Raw genomic sequence first — 20,250 nt, forward strand, 5'->3', positions numbered from 1 at the left:
TATAGGATTGAGGTCAGGGCTTTGTGATGGCCACTCCAATACCTTGACTTTGTTGTCCTTAAGCCATTTTGCCACAACTTTGGAAGTATGCTTGGGGTCATTGTCCATTTAGAAGACCAATTTGCGACTAAGCTTTACCCTCCTGACTGATGTCTTGAGATGTTGCTTCAATATATCCACCTAATTTTCCTACCTCATGGTGCCATCTATTTTGTGAAGTGCACCAGTCCCTCCTGCAGCAAAGCACCCCCACAACATGATGCTGCCACCCCTGTGCTTTACGGTTGGGATGGTGTTCTTTGGCTTGCAAGCCTCCCCCTTTTTCCTCCAAACGTAACGATAGTAATTATGGCCGAACAGTCATATTTTTGTTTCATCAGACCAGAGGACATTTCTCCAAAAAGTACAATCTTTGTCCCCATGTGCAGTTGTAAACCGTAGTCTGGCTTTTTATGGCGGTTTTGGAGCAGTGGCTTCTTCCTTGCTGAGTGGCCTTTCAGGTTATGTCGATATTGGACTCGTTTTACAGTGGATATAAATACTTTTGTACGTTTCCTCCAGCCTCTTCACAAGGTCCTTTGCTGTTGTTCTGGGATTGATTTGCACTTTTCGCACCAAAGAGCACGTCTCCTTCCTAAGCGGTATGACGGCTGCGTGGTCCCATGGTGTTTATACTTGCGTACTATTGTTTTTACAGATGAACGTGGTACCTTCAGGTGTTTACAAATTGCTCCCAAGGATGAATCAGACTTGTGGAGGTCTACAATTTTTTTTCTGAGGTCTTGGCTGATTTCTTTTGATTTTCCCATGATGTCAAGCAAAGAGGCACTGAGTTTGAAGGTAGGCCTTGAAATACATCTACAGGTACACCTCCAATTGACTCAAATGATGTCAATTAGAATATCAGAAGCTTCTAAAGCCATGACATAATTTTCTGGATATTTCCAAGCTGTTTAAAGGCACAGTCAACTTAGTGTATGTAAACTTCTGACCCACTGGAATTGTGATACAGTGAATTATAAGTGAAATAATCTGTCTGTAAACAATTGTTGGAAAAATTACTTGTGTAATGCACAAAGTAGATGTCCTAACTGACTTGCCAAAACTATAGTTTGTTAACAAGAAATTTGTGGAGTGGTTGAAAAACGAGTTTTAATGACTCCAACCTAAGTGTATGTAAACTTCCGACTTCAACTGTAACTAGGCAAATCAGTTAAGAACAAATTCTTATTTACAATGACTGCCTACCAAAAGGCATCCTGCGGGGACGTGGGCTGGAATTAAAAATAAATAAAAAAATATATAAATATAGGACAAAACGCATCACGACAAGAGACAACACTACATAAAGAGAGACCCAAGACAACAACATAGCAAGGCAGCAACACATGACTACACACCATGGTAGCAACGCAACATGACAACAGCTGCACAAAACATGGTACAAACATTATTGGGCACAGACAAAGCACAAAGGGCAAGAAGGTAGAGACAACAATACATCACGCAAAGCAGCCATAAGTGTCAGGAAGAGTGTCCATGATTGAGTCTTTGAATGAAGACATGGAGATAAAACAGTCCAGTTTGAGTGTTGGTTGCAGCTCGTTCCAGTCGCTAGCTGCAGCAAACAAAAAATACGAGCGACCCAGGGATGTGTGTGCTTTGTGGACCTTTACACAGAATATGACTGGCAAAACAGGTGTTGTATGTGGAGAATGAGGGCTGCAGTAGATATCTCAGATAGGGGGGAGTGAGGCCTAAGAGGGTTTTATAAATAAGCATGAACCAGTGGGTCTTGTGACAGGTATACAGAGATTACCAGTTTACAGAGGAGTATAGAGTGCAGTGATGTGTCCTATAAGGAGCATTGGTGGCAAACCTGATGGCCGAATGGTAAAGAACATCTAGCCGCTTGAGAGCACCCTTACCTGCCGATCTATAAATGATGTCTCCGTAATCTAGCATGGGTAGGATAGTCATCTGAATCAGGGTTAGTTTGGCAATACACAGCTTTGGTGAAAAAGGAGCGATTACGATAGAGAAAACAAAGTCTAGATTTAACTTTAGCCTGCAACTTTGATATATGCTGAGAGAAGGACAGTGTACCATCTAGCCATACTCCCAAGTACTTGTATGAGGTAATCACACCTGTGGGGAGAGGGGCATTATTCTTACCAAACCACAAAACCTTTGTTTTGGAGGTGATCAGAACAAGGTTAAGGGTAGAGAAAGCTTGTTGGACACTGAGATATCTTTGTTGTAGAGCATTTAACACAAAATCTTGGGAGGGGCCAGCTGAGTATAAGACTGTATCATCTGCATATACATGGATAAGAGATCTTCCTACTGCCTGAGCTATGTTGGTGATGTAAATTGAGAAGAGCGTGGGGCCTAGGATTGAGCCTTGGGGTACTCCTTTGGTGACAGGCAGTGGCTGAGACAGCAGATATATTGACTTTATACACTGCACTCTTTGAGAGGTAGTTAGCAAACCAGGCCAAGGACCCCTAAGAGACACCAATGCTCCTTAGCTGGCCCACAAGAATGGAATGGTCTATCATATCAAAACCTTTGGCCAAGTCAATAAAAATAGCAGCACAACATTGCTTAGAATCAAGGGAAATGGTGACATCATTGAGGAACTTTAAGGTTGCAATGTCACATCCATAACCTGAGTGGAAACCAGATTGCATACCAGAGAGAATACTAGACATCAAGAAAGCCATTCAATTGATTATTGACAAGTTTTTCCAACACTTTTGATAAACAGGGCAAAATAGAAATAGGCCTATAACAGTTAGGATCAGCTTGATCGCCCTCTTTAAATAAAGGACGATCCATGGCTGCCTTCCCAGCAATGGGAACCTCCCCAGAAAGGAGTGACAGGTTAAAAAGGTTGGAGATATGCTTGGCGATGATCGGGGCAGCAACCTTAAAGAAGAGATTGTCTAAACCATCTGACCCAGATGTTTTTTGGGGGTCAAGTTTAAGGAGCTCCTTTAGCACCTCGGACTCAGTGATTGCCTGCAGGGAGAAACTTTGTAGCGGGGCAGGATAAAAAGAGGGAGAAGCATCGGGGATAGTCGCATTAGAAGGGGTGGGAGATGAGGAAATGTTGGACAGGCAAGGAGGCATGGCTGAGTCAAATAGGAATCCTGACATAATGAAGTGGTGATTTAAGAGCTCAGCCATGTGCTTCTTGTCAATAACAACCAGGTCATCATCATTAAGGGACATGGGCAGCTGTGAGGCGGAGGGTTATTCTCCAGGTCTTTAACCATTTCCCAGAACTTCTTTGGGTTAGACCCACAGAGAGAGAATGCTTAATGTGAGTCTGGAAGGAGAGTTTACAGTTTAACCAGACAACTAGGTATTTGTAGTTGTCCACATATTCTAAGTCAGAACCGTCCAAAGTAGTGATGCTAGTCGGGCGGGCGGATGCAGGCAGCGATCGATTAAAGAGCATGCATTTAGTTTTACGAGCATTTAAGAGCAGTTGGAGGCCACGGAAGGAGTGTTGTATGAAGCTCGTCTGGAGGTTTGTTAACACAGTGTCCAAAGAAGGGCCAGAAGTATACAGAATGGTGTCGTCTGCATAGAAGTGGATCAGAGAATCACCAGCAGCAAGAGCGACATCATTGATATATACAAAGAAGAGTCGGCCCGAGAATTGAACCCTGTGGCAACCCCATAGAGACTGCCAGAGGTCCGGACAACAGGCCCTCCGATTTGACACACTGAACTCTGTCTGAGAAGTAGTTGGTGAACCACGCGAGGCAGTCATTTGAGAAACCAAGGCTGTTGAGTCTGCCGATAAGAATGCGGTGATTGACAGAGTCGAAAGCCTTGGCCAGGTCGATGAAGACGGCTGCACAGTATTGTCTTTTATCGATAGCGGTTATGATATCATTTAGGACCATGAGCGTGGCTGAGGTGCACCAATGACCAGATCGGAAGCCAGATCGCATAGCGGATAAGGTACGGTGGGATTCGAAATGGTCGGTGATCTGTTTGTTAACTTGGATTTCGAAGACTTTAGAAAGGCAGGGCAGGATAGATATGGGTCTGTAACAGTTTGGGTCAAGAGTGTCCCCTCCTTTGAAGAGGGGGATGACAGCAGATTGCTTTATGCCATACAACTCTCCTTCTGTGGTCTCCAACTGCTCTTAAATACAAGTAAAACTAAATGCATGCTCTTCAACCGATTGCTGCCTGCACCTGCCCGCCTGTCCAGCATCACTACTCTGGATGGTTCTGACTTAGAATATGTGGACAACTACAAATACCTAGGTGTCTGGTTAGACTGTAAACTCTCCTTCCAGACTCACATCAAACATCTCCAATCCAAAGTTAAATCTAGAATTGGCTTCCAATTTCACAACAAAGCATCCTTCACTCACGCTGCCAAACATACCCTCGTGAAACTGACCATCCTACCGATCCTCGACTTCGGCGATGTCATTTACAAAATAGCCTCCAATACCCTACTCAACAAACTGGATGCAGTCTATCACAGTGCCATCCATTTTGTCACCAAAGCACCATATACTACTCACCACTGCGACCTGTACGCTCTCGTTGGCTGGCCCTCGCTTCATACTCGTCGCCAAACCCACTAGCTCCAGGTCATCTACAAGACCCTGCTTGGTAAAGTCCCCCCATATCTCCGCTCACTGGTCACCATAGCAGCACCCACCTGTAGCACGCACTCCAGCAGGTATATCTCTCTGGTCACCCCCAAAGCCAATTCCTCCTTTGGCCATCTCTCCTTCCAGTTCTCTGCTGCCAATGACTGGAATTAACTAAAAAAATCTCTGAAACTGGAAACACTCATCTCCCTCACTAGCTTTAAGCACCAGCTGTCAGAGCAGCTCACAGATCACTGCACCTGTACATAGCCCAACTATAATTCAGCCCAAACAACTACCTCTTCCCCTACTGTATTTATTTATTTTGCTCCTTTGCACCCCATTATTTATATTCTACTTTGCACTTTCTTCTACTACAAATCTACCATTCCAGTGTTTTACTTGCTATATTGTATTTACTTTGCCACCATGGCCTTTTTGCCTTTACCTCCCTTATCTCACCTCATTTGCTCACATTGTATATAGACTTATTTTTCTACTGTATTATTGACTGTATGTTTGTTTTTACTCCATGTGTAACTCTGTATTGTTGTATGTTGTCGAACTGCTTTGCTTTATCTTGGCCAGGTCGCAATTGTAAATGAGAACTTGTTCTCAAATTGCCTACCTGGTTAAATAAAGGTGAAATAAAAATTTTTTTAAATCACGGTGTTGATCGGGAGAGCTTAGACAACAATGGGTAAATGGCGATGAATGGGCAGAGAGGGTCGGTTAGGTACGCACAGGACCTGAGTTCGAGGCTGGGGCCGACAGATAAACAAAAAGATGTACCGCGTTAGTGAATAGTCCAGCAGGCATCAGCTGTCTAGCCGAGTGATCATAGGGTCCAATGAGCAGCAATAGCTAAGTCAGGGAGCCGTTCAGTAGTCGCTACTAAGCTAAGCGAGCGGGAGACAACGGTGTTCAGAAAGCTAGCGGGCCGGGGCTTACGGATGGGTCTTAAGCGACATCGCAATGAAAAACCTGTTGAAACCACATCGGATGATTACGTCGGCAGACCAGTCGTGATGGATTGGTGGGGCTCCGTGTCAACAATAAAGGGTCCAGGCCAATTGGCAAAAGAGGTATTGTAGCACAAGAAGTTAGCTGGTATATGGGCCTATCTCGAGGCTAGCTCAAGGCTAACTGGTGCTTGCTTCAGGACAGAGGCATTAGCTAACAGTAGCCACTCGATTGCAGCTAGCTAGCTGCAATGATCCGGTGTAATGGTCCAGAGCTTGCGGCAGGAATCCGGTGGTGTGGTAGAGAAAAGTAGTATTGTCCGAGCTAAAGCTGGCTGGTGTCCGAGCTAAAGATGAAGACCGCTAGCCGTGGCTAACAAAGACTGATAGCTAGTAGCTAATTAGCTGGCTAGCTCCTGATGGAAGTTCCAGTTATAAGGAATAAAAATAGCAGATCCGTACCACATTGGGTGAGGCGGGTTGCAGGAAAGTATATTTAGTTCGTAGATAGAAAGTGAGATTAAAATATATACAAAAAAAACCTGACTATTTACACGGGATAAGACAAAGACATGTCCGACTGCTACGCCATCTTGAAATGAGATGCTACGCCATCTTGTAACATTCAGTCCCCATAAAGTAAAATATATCATTGTGATGTATTTTATATAAACAAAAATAAAAATAAAACATTTTCTTCTTGGCTTTCAAAATAGCATCAGACCAAATACTGCTCCCTCAGTTTTAGGTTGGATGGTGTCCTCAGGTCTCTGCTGTTTGTTTGCTAGAACACCCTCCGTAGAGCTTGGAATGGGACCTTACCATTCATAAAACAAGAATGTCACTATACCAACGATTGTTTATACTGAATCTAAAATTCCTTTCTGAATATAACAAGAAAGGAGTGTGCAAACGGTGCACTATGGTATGATCGTGGACTACAGGAAAAGGAGGGCTGAACACGCTCCCATTTACATCGATGGGGCTGTAGTGGAGCGGTTTGAGAGCTTCACGTTCCTTAGTGTCCACATCACCAACAAACAATCATGGTCCAAACACACCAAGACAGTTGTGAAGAGGGCACGACAACTCTATTCCCCCTCAGGAGACTGAAAAGATTTGGCATGGGTCCTCAGATCCTCAAAAAGTTATACAACTGCACCATTGAGAGCATCCTGACCGGTTGTATCACCGCATGGTATGGCAACTACTCGGCATTCGACTGTAAGGCGCTACAGAGGGTAGTGCGTACGACCCAGTACATCACTGGGGCCAAGCTTCCTGCCATCCAGGACTTCCATACTTGGCAGTGTCAGAGGAAGGCCCAAAAAATTGTCAGACTCCAGCCACCCAAGCGGTACCGGAGTCTAGGTCCAAAAGGCTCATTTACAGCTTCTACCCCCAAGCCGTTAGAATGCAGAACAATTGATCAAATGGCAACCTGGAGTATTTGCATTATTTATTATCTATGCATAGTCACTTTATCCCTACCTACAAAATAAGAACTTGTTCTTAACTGACTTGCCTAGTTAAATAAAAAGAGTGGTTTCGGGACAAGTCTCTTTTAAGTCCTTGAGTGGCCCAGCCAGAGCCCGGACTTGAAACCAATCAAACATCTCTGGAGAGACCTGAAAACAGCTGTGCATCAACGCTCCACATCCAATCTGACAGAGTTTAAGAGGAGCGTCATACCCAAGAAGACTCAAGGCTGTAATCGCTGCCAAAGGTGCTTCAACAAAGTACTGGGTAAAGGGTCTGAATTCTTATGTAAATGTGAGATCAGTTTTTTATTTTTAATACATTTGCAACAAAAAAAAGTTTATTTGTCATTATGGGGTATTTTTTTAAACTTCAGTTTAATTAGTAAATATTTTCTTAACTCTGCATTCTTTCTTAAAACTGCATTGTTGATTAAGGGCTTGTAAGTATTTCTCGGTAAGGTCTACACCTGTTGTATTCTGCGCATGTGACAAATAAAATTAGATTTAGTATCTATTCCCAAAATGTTTTGTCTTAGCTAGAAACATTTCACGTCAAATCTCGTTCACGAAAGTCCTAGGTCTTTCTTTCTCTTCAAAGAGATAGGCCTCATCAGGAACCTGATGTTGAGCGATAAGTCATTTTCACTGGTCAGTTGTGACAATCTTGTCTAAGGGATTGATAAACAACTTTAATGAGCAGAATCAGTTAATAAATCTTTACAAATGTCACACAATCACATCAGACAGGGTACAACACAATTTGATTATTTCAATAGCTATAAGAAACTTTCTTAAAGTGTACGAAAAATCTGATCCAGAAATCAATCTTGAGTACAACAATCACTTAAAGAACCTTTAACATATGTTGTGGGTAGAAACTGGCTTCTGACCTTGGCCTTCCAAAATATGACACAAACAAACATATTGAATCATTCAAATTCTGAAGTTCTTGAAATGTATATCAGTTTTGATAATGAGCAACGCTTTTCGGATGTTTGACCTACATTGACTGGTAGGATTAGCTACAGTCCTGTTCAGAAACAGATCTACAAAAATGCATGGAGGTTAGAGGCTATAGGGTTTGTTTATGGACAGGCCACACAGATCTCACTGAGTTCCATACGAAACTAAAAACCCTCAGGCCTGTGGTGGTAGTTTTTCAAAGTAACTATGGCATACATTCTTATAATAGGGTTATGAGCCATAGAAGATTGCATGCTCATGACTGCATTGTAAACAAGCATGTTGTCTGCTATTACTGGCCTCATCTCTATTCATGTACATTCATAATGAAGCATATCACCCTGTCTGGCACACATACAGTACAATAAAATAATCTGTACTTAGAAACATCAACAAAAAAATAATTAACCAAGCATTTGTGGTGCTGCATGTCTATTGGTCAGAAAAGGTTAAAACGTTAAAGTTTAAAATTATTTTTAGTATGCTCTTTTCCGTACAACAACTAGGCCTATATGCAGCTTTTTGGTCTATCGCACAGACCGGTCCAGTATGCATTTGAAATCATGTCTGGCCACCAACATGATATTTGAAGCTTCTAAAGAAATAAACTACCAGCCTAAATATACCTTTTCATATTCTTAACTGTGCTTTTACCAAGTCGCACAAATTGGAAATGGAAGAACAGTAAAAAGAAGAGGGGTGCTTCCCTGAGAGGATACCGTATCTACAAGTTTCTATGAGCAGTCATCAAACATCAAGCCATTTTGAAATCACATCACAAAACCATGCAGACAAGTGTTGCCCTCGACAGTGCAATAACAAAACTGCACTCATGTACAGATGTCAGTCAAAAGCCTGGAACTGAAGATACAAAAAAAAACATTTTCACTTCTCTCTTTTCTGAAAAGAACAAAACTAAGCAATAGACCAATGGAGTGCAAGCACTTGGTGACTTACTGATATCATGTAATGTTGTAATAGACAGACAAACCTGCTGACTGCTCAGTGGGTGAACTGTCACAGGCTTTTGTAAACAAACGTAACCTGCGTCTTATCAATGATGCTTTCTCAGCTACTGCAGATATGAGTTAGAATGTCTTCTATAGAAATAAATGAAAGCACTCCAGTATCATGGGGTGACATTTGAAACATTCTGGTACAGTAAGAGCTATATATATATCTCACTACCGTTCAAAAGTTTGGGGTCACTTATAAATGTCTTTGTTTTTGAAAGAAAAACAGTTTTTTTTTAGCACCGCTGAAAACTGTTGTCCTGATTAAAGAAGCAATAAAACTGTCCTTCTTTAGACTAGTTGAGTATCTGGAGCATCAGCATTTGTGGGTTCAATTACAGGCTCAAAATGTCCAGAAACAAAGCACTTTCTCCTGAAACTCGTCGGTCTATTCTTGTTCTGAGAAAGGAGGGCTATTCCATGTGAAAATTTCTAAGAAACTGAAAATCTTGTACAACGCTGTGTACTACTCCCTTCACAGAAGAGAGCAATCTGTCCCTAACCAGAATAGAAAGAGTGGGAGGCCCCGGTGCACAACTGAGCAAGAGGACAAGTACATCAGAATGTCTAGTTTGAGAAACAGGTGCCTCACAAGTCCTCAACTGGCTGGCCTTCTAGGCAGAGTTGCAAAGAAAAAGCCATATCTCAGACTGGCCAATAAAAATAAAAGATTAAGATGGGCAAAAGAACACAGATACTGGACAGAGGAACTCTGCCTAGAAGGCCAGCATCCCAGAGTCGCCTCTTCACTGTTGACATTGAGACTGGTATTTTGCGGGTATTATTTAATGAAGCTGCCAGTTGAGGACTAAAAATAAGGCGTCTGTTCCTCAAACTAGACACTAATGTACTTGTCCTCTTGCTCTGTTGTGCACCGGGGCCTCCCACTCTTTCTATTCTGGTTAGAGCCCGTTTGCACTGTTCTGTGAAGGGAGTAGTACACAGCGTTGTACGAGATATTCAGCTTCTTGGCAATTTCTCGAATGGAATAGCCTTCATTTCTCAGAACAAGAATAGACTGACAAGTTTCAGAAGAAAGTTATTTTGTTTCTGGCTATTTTGAGCCTGTAATCAAACCCACAAATGCTGACGCTCCAGATAATCAACTAGTCTAAAGGCCAGTTTTATTGCTTCTTTAATTAGAACAACAGTTTTCAGCTGTGCTAACATAATTGGTAAAAAGGGTTTTCTAATGATCAATTAGCCTTTTAAAATGATAAACTTGGATTAGCTAACACAACGTGCCATTGGAACACAGGAGTGACGGTTGCTGATAATGGGCCTCTGTACACCTATGTAGATATTCCATTAAAAAAATCAGCCGTTTCCAGCTACAATAGTCATTTACAACATTAACAATGTCTACACTGTATTTCTGATCTGTTTGATGTTATTTTAAAATGGACAAAAAATGTGCTTTTCTTTCAAAAACAAGGACATTTCTAAGTCACTCCAAACTTTTGAACGGTAGTATATATTACAAAACCCCATTTGAAATACCTATATGAATATGAATGTGAATCACAGGAGGTTGGTGGCACCTTAATTGGGGAGGACGGGCTTGTGGTAATGGCTGGAGCGGAATCAGTTTAATGGTATCCAACACGTGATTTCTATGTGTTTGATGCCATTCCAATCGCTCCATTCCAGCCATTATTATGAGCCATCCTCCCCTCAGCAGCCTCCACTGATGTGAATAGCATGACAGTAACAATGAAGTCTGGATAGTCTGATAGCAGTTTGAGTAAGCTGGATAATGGCGCCCCCTATCTGCCGCTCAATAACAGTATAAAAGAGTGGGTGACATTATGGCAAATCTTTTTCATTATGGCAAGGGCAATAAACACATTTTATTGGCAAACATGTTCAGAGAGTTTGTGAAGACCTATATGAGAAAAATGCTGAGAGCAAAACTAACAAACAAGAAAATGATAACAGACAGAAATTGTCAATGGGGGAAAATTCCAAACCCAATCCATTACATCAAGACTTCAAAAAGCCAATCCATTACAAACCCAATCCATTACATCAAGACTTCAAAAAGCCAATCCATTCCAAACCCAATCCATTACATCAAGACTTCAAAAAGCCAATCCATTACAAACCCAATCCATTACATCAAGACTTCAAAAAGCCAATCCATTACAAACCCAATCCATTACATCAAGACTTCAAAAAGCCAATCCATTACAAACCCAATCCATTACATCAAGACTTCAAAAAGCCAATCCATTCCAAACCCAATCCATTACATCAAGACTTCAAAAAGCCAATCCATTCCAAACCCAATCCATTACATCAAGACTTCAAAAAGCCAATCCATTACAAACCCAATCCATTACATCAAGACTTCAAAAAGCCAATCCATTACAAACCCAATCCATTACATCAAGACTTCAAAAAGCCAATCCATTCCAAACCCAATCCATTACATCAAGACTTCAAAAAGCCAATCCATTACAAACCCAATCCATTACATCAAGACTTCAAAAAGCCAATCCATTACAAACCCAATCCATTACATCAAGACTTCAAAAAGCCAATCCATTACAAACCCAATCCATTACATCAAGACTTCAAAAAGAACACTGAAAGGGTCGATTTCAGCCTCCCTTCACACAATCAATACTTGTACATACAAAACTTTCTCTGTATGTTTACCAAACATACCTTTCTCCTTATATACAACACATGACCTATCACCAAGAAGGTAGAGTGGATGAATTGGTGTTCCAATTCCTCACCCTTCTCCCTAAAGTGTGCACTTGGCTTGCTCACTTTTATGCATCAATTTTAAAACATAGAATTTTTAGAAGCATAGTGGTGAGAGTTGCCACCATATTTCCTACACCAGTCTGTCTCTTCCTTTTTAACGATCGTGAGCAAAGAGCATCCTTCAGGGAGAAGGCTTCAGAATAAGACAGTAATCATTTCCAATAGTTGGGAAAGTGACGGATCAATGTGAAACCTTGCGAATCAGATAGTGGCTCAAAGGGTTGACTTTAAATCTAGCTCGACTGTCTGTTGAAACTCATATCACAGCGCTGGGTCATCATCAGCCTTCTCCTCTTTTCCAACAACTCATATCACAGCGCTGGGTCATCATCAGCCTTCTCCTCTTTTCCAACACCCAACAGCATCTAATCAAGATCAATGCCAGTCCTCACCTCACAGAGGCTTCATCCATATCATGTTCTGCTCTCTCCATACCCAACACTTCCCATTACAAACGGTTCATTTCCCATTACACCACATAACAAAAAACACATGTTTATCAACAATGTGCACAGATCACTGGCATATTTGTTTATCAAATATTTCTACTAGTTATATTATTGTGTACTCATTAATAACACGAATTCAGCAATATGCACCCCTCCTTACTCTCAATGAGATAGGGTTAGTATATAAATGCTGTATTGAAAAAGACATGAGAATAGTGAGATATGGCAGTCAGTTAGCTTGAGGGATATTTCAGTTCGCATGAAATCTTAAGTTTGTCAGAGTTCCTGAAATGGGATTAAAGGTTACACTTGGCATTTAGTTACACATTGACATAACAATATGGGATGAAATATGACCCGCTTGGAACAAGTGACCCTTTTGGCAGGTTTGAATGCCTCTTTGATATAGGAGGGTGCAGCAGAAGGGTTTGTTGACATTTGAGCAGGGCAACTTGAATAACAACCCCTTGACTGACACACACAGGTCTCTGATGATATCATCTCCTGTCAAATTGCTCCGAGGCAAATCCAGATTTACAAGGGGGAGTCAACTGTAATGTTAGAGTCTCTGTTTACAAGTTGTTTCTATGTCCTGAACTTTCAGGAAACATGAGATTGAACTTGGATTGAGCTGTGATTCTAGTTGAGATGTTGTTTAAAAACTCGCCACATCATCACTGCTTACTGTCTGTTTAAAACTGTGACCAAATGGGCATAGCAACACATGGGTACTGGGAGTGAACATGGTTTATTATGGGACATTTCAGAGGTGCTTGTGCACACTTTGGCTCTAGAGTGACCTACCCCAGCCATATCAAAGAGATTAGACTGGTAACACTAGATGAGTCCATATGTTAAGATCACCACCAGCAAGGCTGCCAAGCATTCTGCAATGGGGATTAAAGGGAGCTGATACAACAACAAAAAAAGAACTGTCAAAAGACTAATGCATCTGCCCTTTACATATGAAATCATATATTAATGAAGAGTTATAATACAGAGATTATAATGGTAATCCAATGCGGTTATGAACAGTCAGAGTTTAGGATAGGTGGTAGCAGTCTGCTTCCTCTCCTCCTGGGCGAGGGGGTGGTCCCAGGTCACTTCTGGGCCTGGGATTGGCTGGTCTGTGTTAGGGGAGGGAGGAGCCAAAGTATTGGGCGGCCACCAGCCATGGGTCATTCTGCTGTCACCATGGAAACCCTGATGTGGTGCAGCCTTGAGGAATCTGAAATGGAGGTGACATGTTTGTCAGATTACAGCCAAAAGGCCCATCTATAAACAAAGGATGTAAGTCAACAATAATGTTTGATTAGAGCGGTTATAGTAGTTACACAGAGTAAAGTGATACAATTTCCAACAGGGAAGGAGACAGGTTTTCACCATGACAAAGGCTCCTTGTGTGGCACATCGTCTTCCTGAGTGTCTGATCTTCTGGGCTGGCCATCTTCTGGGCTTCCCTCCACATCCTCCAGGAGGTTGGCTGTGGAGTTGGCTGTGCCCAGTCTTAGAGGGGATATGGTCAAGGGAAACACCTAAAGGCCTGGATATTGATACATATGCATCTGTATTATACAATATGTGGTACTTGAACATTGAGTTCTATAAAAAACCATCACTGCAAAAACGGAACCCATCCAATGTTTCTGATTGGAAATGAATATCGACTGGCAATGAAGGATACGACTGGTGCTTCAGGAGCGTTCTTCTTTTTAACTTTCTTCTCTTTGTCTTGTCAGAGAATGATCTGGCGATTTCAAACAGCTTCTTTCTTGTTGCTAGGTGGGAGAGAAGACAACCGTATCGGGGGGTTTTGCATAAGTATGCTGTTCTAGTGATTGAGTTTGTTAACTGGCCATTGCCAGAGAGAGACAGGGGATGGTAATCATGTGTATTGAGTGGCCTGCTGGTAGAGGATGCCTTACATTTGCCCATGTGTTTGAGTTTGTCTCTGAACATGGCGTCATCTGACACAGCAGTACAAGCCTCCATCGACCTCGAAGCACAGTGCTCTCCTGGAAACAAAGAAATTAGTTGTAAAAGACAAACATAGGCATATTATGCACACACACACACATACACAATCACACAAGAAAAGACTAACGCAGTAACACACATATAATAATGAACCTGAGTAGTGAACAAACAATCTACTTCAACCATTTTGGTAAAGTCTTAATTGGTGACTACAGCCGTCATTAAATATTCTATGGGCACTTTAAGACTTCTTTTTTTTTTATTACTATAGAACAAAGATAAATGATATAAATGTATATGTGTATGTACAGCACCAGTCAAAAGTTTAGACACACAAACTCTGTAGTAACCAGAACTGACTGCCCTTGACCAGCACAAAAACATCCTGTGGCGTACTGCATTAGCATCGAATAGCCCCCGTGACATGCAACTTTTCAGGGAAGTTAGGAACCAATATACACAGGCAGTTAGGAAAGCAAAGGCTTGCTTTTCCAAGCAGAAATTTGCATCCTGTAGCACAAACTCCAAAAAGTTCTGGGACACTGTAAAGTCCATGGAGAATAAGTGTACCTCCTCCCAGCTGCCCACTGCACTGAGGATAGGAGACACTGTCACCACTGATAAATCTATGATAATCGAGAATTTCAATAAGCATTTTTCTACGGCTGGCCATGCTTTCCACCTGGCTACCCCAACCCCGGTCAACAGCTCTGCACCCCCCACAGCAACTTGCCCAAGACTCCCCCCATTTCTCCTTCACCCAAATCCAGATAGCTGATGTTCTGAAAGAGCTGCAAAATCTGGATCCCTACATATCAGCCGTGCTAGACAATCTGGACCCTCTCTTTCTAAAATGATCCGCCGCAATTGTTGCAACCTCTATTACTAGCCTGTTCAACCTCTCTTTTGTATCTTCTGAGATCCACCAAAGATTGGAAAGCTGCCACAGTCATGCCCCTCTTCAAAGGGGGAGACTCTCTAGACCCAAACTCTTACAGACCTATATCAATCCTACCCTGCCTTTCTAAAGTCTTCGAAAGCCAAGTTAACAAACAGATCACAGACCATTTAGAATCCCACCGCACCTTCTCTGCTATGCAATCTAGTTTCCGAGCTGGTCATGGGTGCACCTCAGCCACACTCAAGGTCCTAAACGATATCATAACCGCCATTGATAAAAGACAATACTGTGCAGCCGTCTTCATCGACCTGGCCAAGGCTTTCGACTCTGTCAATCACCGCATTCTTATCGGCAGACGCAACAGTCTTGGTTTCTCAAATGACTGCCTCCCCTGGTTCACCAACTACTTCTCAGACAGAGTTCAGTGTGTCAAATCAGAGGGCCTGTTGTCAGGATCTCTGGCTGTCTCTATGGGGGTGCCACAGGGTTCAATTCTCGGGCCGACTCTTTTCTCTGTATACATCAATGATGTTGCTCTTGCTGCTGGTGATTCTCTGATCCACCTCTATGCAGACGACACCATTCTGTATACTTCTGGCCCTTCTTTGGACACTGTGTTAACAAACCTCCAAACGAGCTTCAATGCCATACAACACTCCTTCCGTGGCCTCCAACTGCTCTTAAATGCAAGCAAAACTAAATGCATGCTCTTCAACCGATCGCTGCCCGCACCAGCTCGCCCATCTAGCATCACTACTCTGGACGGTTATGACTTAGAATATGTGGACAACTACAAATACCTAGGTGTCTGGTTAGACTGTAAACTCTCCTTCCAGACTCATATTAAGCATCTCCAATCCAAAATTAAATCTAGAACCGGCTTCCTTTTTCGCAACAAAGCATCCTCCACTCATGCAGCCAAACATACCCTCGTACTGATCCTTGACTTCGGCGATGTCATTTACAAAATAGCCTCCAACACTCTACTCAGCAAATTGGAAGTAGTCTATCACAGTGCCATCCGTTTTGTCACCAAAGCCCCATATACTACCCACCACTGCGACCTGTATGCTCTCGTTGGCTGGCCCTCGCTTCATATTTGTCGCCAAACAAACTGGCTCCAGCTCATCTATAAGTCTTTGCTAGGTAAAGCCCCGCCTTATCTCAGCTCACTGGTCACCATAGCAGCACCCACCTGTAGCACCGCTCCAGCAGGTATATTTCACTGGTCACCCCCAAAGCCATCTCCTAATTGGCTGCCTTTCCTTCCAGTTCTCTGCTGCCAATGACTGGAACGAATTGCATAGTACGGCCATTGCAATTTATTGCCCTGGCCACATCTGCAGTCTTCATGCCTTCTTGCAGCATGCCTAAGGCATCGTCACAAAGATGAGCAGGGACCCTGGGCATCTTTCTTTTGGTGTTTTTCAAAGTCAGTAGAAAGGCCTCTTTAGTGTCCTAAGTTATCATAACTGTGACCTTAATTGCCTACCGTCTGTAAGCTGTTAGTGTCTTAACGACCGTTCCACAGGTGCATGTTCATGAATTGTTTATGATTCATTGAACAAGCATGGGAAACAGTGTTTAAACCCTGTACAATGAAGATCTGTGAAGTTATTTGGATTTTTACGAATTATCTTTGAAAGACAGGGTCCTGAAAAAGGGGCGTTTCTTTTTTTGCTAAGTTTATAGATATATTACATTGATGGAAGCTACAACCACACCAGCCGCAATATTAAAGATGATCTACACCCCCAAAAAACTATTTCAAAAATAAATAAGACATAAATTATATCAAAGAATGATAGTAAAAAGCTCTGGAGTACCTTAAATGAAATTCTAGGCAAAAAAAGCAAACTCAGCTTTATCCTTCACTGACGCAGATGGCTTGTTCATAACAAAACCCTTTGATATTGCCAACCACTTTAAGAACTTTTTTGTTGACAAGATTTGCAAATTTAGGCATGTTACGGTGACCGTATTACCACCACACCGGCGGTCACGAGTCATGACGGCAGTCAAATACCACATGACCGCTTCATCGCGGTAATTAGGCTTCTCCAAGCTCTGATGCTGCTGGTCATTAGTAGCCTACCAAACTTGCTAACTGCCTGGTACTCAGCACTCTATTGTCCCTCTAATCACTCTGACATCAACGCAAATGTAATAGAAAATCTAATCAAACACTTACTGAGAGCCCATGAGTTCACGCAACATTTCTATAGGCTATGCAGAAAACAGAGTTTTGATGGCCTCTATTTAAAAGAGAAGGATCCCATCAGCTTTCTATAGGCTAGGCCTACTATACAGTGCATTCGGAAAGTATTCAGACCCCTTGACTGTTTCCACATTTTGTTACGTTAAAGTCTTATTCTGAAATGGATAACATATTCTATTCCCCCTCAATCTACACACAATAACCCATAATGACAAAGCAAAAACAGGTTTTTAGAAATCTTTGCAAATTTATTACAAATATAAAATGAAAATATAGCATAATATAGCATATATTTGCATAAGTATTCAGACCCTTTACTTTTTTTGGTACATTGTTCAATTTCCTTTGGCAGCGATTACAGCATTGTTGGGTATGACAGCACAAGCTTGGCACACCTGTATTTGGGGAGTTTCTCCCATTCTTCTCTGCAGATCCTCTCAAGCTCTGTCAGGTTGGACGGGGAGAGTCGCTGCACAGCTATTTTCAGGTCTCTCCAGAGATGTTCGATCGGGTTCAAGTCCGGGCTTTGGCTGGGCCACTCAAGGACATTCAGAGACTTGTCCCGAAGCCACTCCTGCGTTGTCTTGGCTGTGTGCTTAGGGCCGTTGTCCTGTTGGAAGGTGAACCTTCACCCCAGTCTGAGGTCCTGAGTGCTCTGGAGCAGGTTTTCATCAAGGATCTCTCTGTACTTTGTTCTGTTCATCTTTCCCTCGATCCTGACTAGTCTCCCAGTTTCTGCCGCTGAAAAACAATCTTGTTTCTCATGGTCAAAGAGTCTTCTAGGTGCCTTTTGGCAGACTCCAAGCGGGCTGTCATGTGCCTTTTACTGAGTAGTGGCTTCCGTCTAGCCACTCTACCATAAAGGCATGATTGGTGGAGTGCTGCAGTGATGGTTGTCCTTCTGGAAGGTTCTCCCATCTCCACGAGGGCCTCTAGAGCTCTGTCAGAGTGACCATCGGGTTCTTGGTCACCTCCCTGACCAAGTCCCTTCTAACCCGATTGCTCAGTTTGGCCGGGAAGCCAGCTCTAAGAAGAGTCTTGGTGGTACTAAACTTCTTCCATTTAAGAACAATGAAGCCCACTGTGTTCTTGGGGACCTTCAATGCTGCAGACCTTGTTTGGTACTCTTCCCCAGATCTGTGCCTCGACACAATCCTGTCTTTGAGCTCTATGGACAATTCCTTCAACCTCATGGCTTGGATTTTGCTCTGACATGCACTGTCAACTGTGGGACCTTATATAGACAGATGTGTGCCTTTCCAAATCATGTCCAATCAATTGAATTTACCACAGGTGGACTCCAATCAAGTTGTAGAAACATCAAGGATGATTAATGGAAACAGGGTGCACCTGAGCTCAATTTCGAGTCTCATAGCAAAGGGTCTGAATACTGATGTAAATAAGGGATCTGTTTTTTATTACTAATACATTTGCAAACATTTCTAAAAAACTGTTTTCGCTTCATCATTATCGGGTATTGTGTGTAGATTGTTGAGGATTATTATATTTTTATTCCATTTTAGAATAAGTCTAACGTAACAAAATTTGGAAAAAGTCAAGGGGTCTGAATACTTTCATGAAGGCACTGTATATGCTCAGTGGCTGCTAAAATGGGAAGAGGTCTGTCCATGATAAGACGCTGCTCTGTTTTCATCTAAATCAATGTACACGGAGGGCAAATGTACACGGAGGGCAAATGTCAGTGGTATATATGTCAATCTCTACTGGCTCAAAGTTGACTGCATCACTATTGTCTTTGTGCGAGGTGTTAATGGGCTAAAGGTAACAAACTATCTGTTCAAACAGTTGGACACTCATTGGTACAACACAAGACATGTAACCAGAGGTCTCTTCACAGTCCCCAGGTCCAGAACAGAGGCTGGGAAACACACAGTATTAAATAGAGCCATGATTACATGGAACTCTGCGCCATCCCAGGTAACTCAAGCTAGCAATAAAAACAGATTTAAAAAATACAACTGATAAAAGAAAAACTTGCAGCACGACAGGGACTTTTAAGAGACTTTAAAAAAATGTAAATATATATTTTGTATTGTATTATCAAAGCAAAATCAAATCAAATGTTATTTGTCACATGCGCCGAATACAACAGGTTACCGTGAAATGCATACTTACAAGCCCTTAACCAACAATGCAGTTTTAAGAAAAATAAGAGTTAAGAAAATATTTACTAAATAAACTAAAAGTAAAATATAAATAAATAAAATAACAAAATGATGTAATGTATATTATTTGTTGAGTTTTGTTTCCTGGCAGCGGATATTTGGGGATCCTAATAAAATACTAAACGAATCACTCCAGAGAAAGCCATTTATCGTGTCAACAACTACTTGGAGAAGCATTCACCATACCCAGTGGTAGCGAGCGATAAATATAGGTGGCTAGATATTGGACGTGATCAAATTAAACCCCAAGTCATTGATATGAGTAGGGCTATTGGGTGTTTGAATAAGAATGTGCGCCACACACACACACACACACACACACACACACCTACCTGCTGTGGAATTCTCCATGTAAGCGGATGAATGATTGGACTTGGATTTCTTTGATTCGTACTTCAAGCGATCTAAAACAGAGAGAGCTGGATGTTATGACGCAATATGGGGACACATAGCAGCATCTAATCTATTATTAAGAAACCTTTATGAAAGTGGGACATGGTTCCCAAATTGAAACTTTTGTAGGATGAAGCATCATGAGATACACAAGGGACTTTGCAACTAGCATAGCATGAAAGAGAGAAGAGCATTAACAGTATCTGTCTCGCTCCGTAGAAAGCATAAACTTGACTACTGTACTAGCCTACTGCACAAGCCTACTGTGTCCTGAACATGTATTCTGTGTGTTAAAGTATATCAT

The 20,250-nt window shown here is 42.1% G+C and overlaps 1 protein-coding gene across 3 annotated transcripts in view; it reads right to left on the reverse strand.

Moving 5' to 3' along the window:
* Positions 1–7,735: 7,735 nt before the first annotated feature.
* Positions 7,736–20,250, reverse strand: part of LOC106613091 (CUE domain-containing protein 1) — a 49,118-nt gene continuing 36,603 nt past the window's right edge. For all 3 annotated transcript variants that reach the window (XM_014215007.3, XM_014215006.3, XM_045724685.2), the window contains 5 exons: positions 19,886–19,957; positions 14,197–14,286; positions 13,956–14,049; positions 13,655–13,777; positions 7,736–13,499 (listed from right to left, as the gene is read on the reverse strand). In XM_014215007.3, coding sequence (XP_014070482.1) covers position 13,499; positions 13,655–13,777; positions 13,956–14,049; positions 14,197–14,286; positions 19,886–19,957 — 380 coding nt within the window. In that variant the 3' untranslated portion in view covers positions 7,736–13,498. The remainder of the gene's footprint in view (positions 13,500–13,654; positions 13,778–13,955; positions 14,050–14,196; positions 14,287–19,885; positions 19,958–20,250) is intronic.

Source organism: Salmo salar, chromosome 09, assembly GCF_965601325.2.
Source record: "Salmo salar chromosome 09, fSalSal1, whole genome shotgun sequence".
Taxonomy (NCBI): domain Eukaryota; kingdom Metazoa; phylum Chordata; class Actinopteri; order Salmoniformes; family Salmonidae; genus Salmo; species Salmo salar.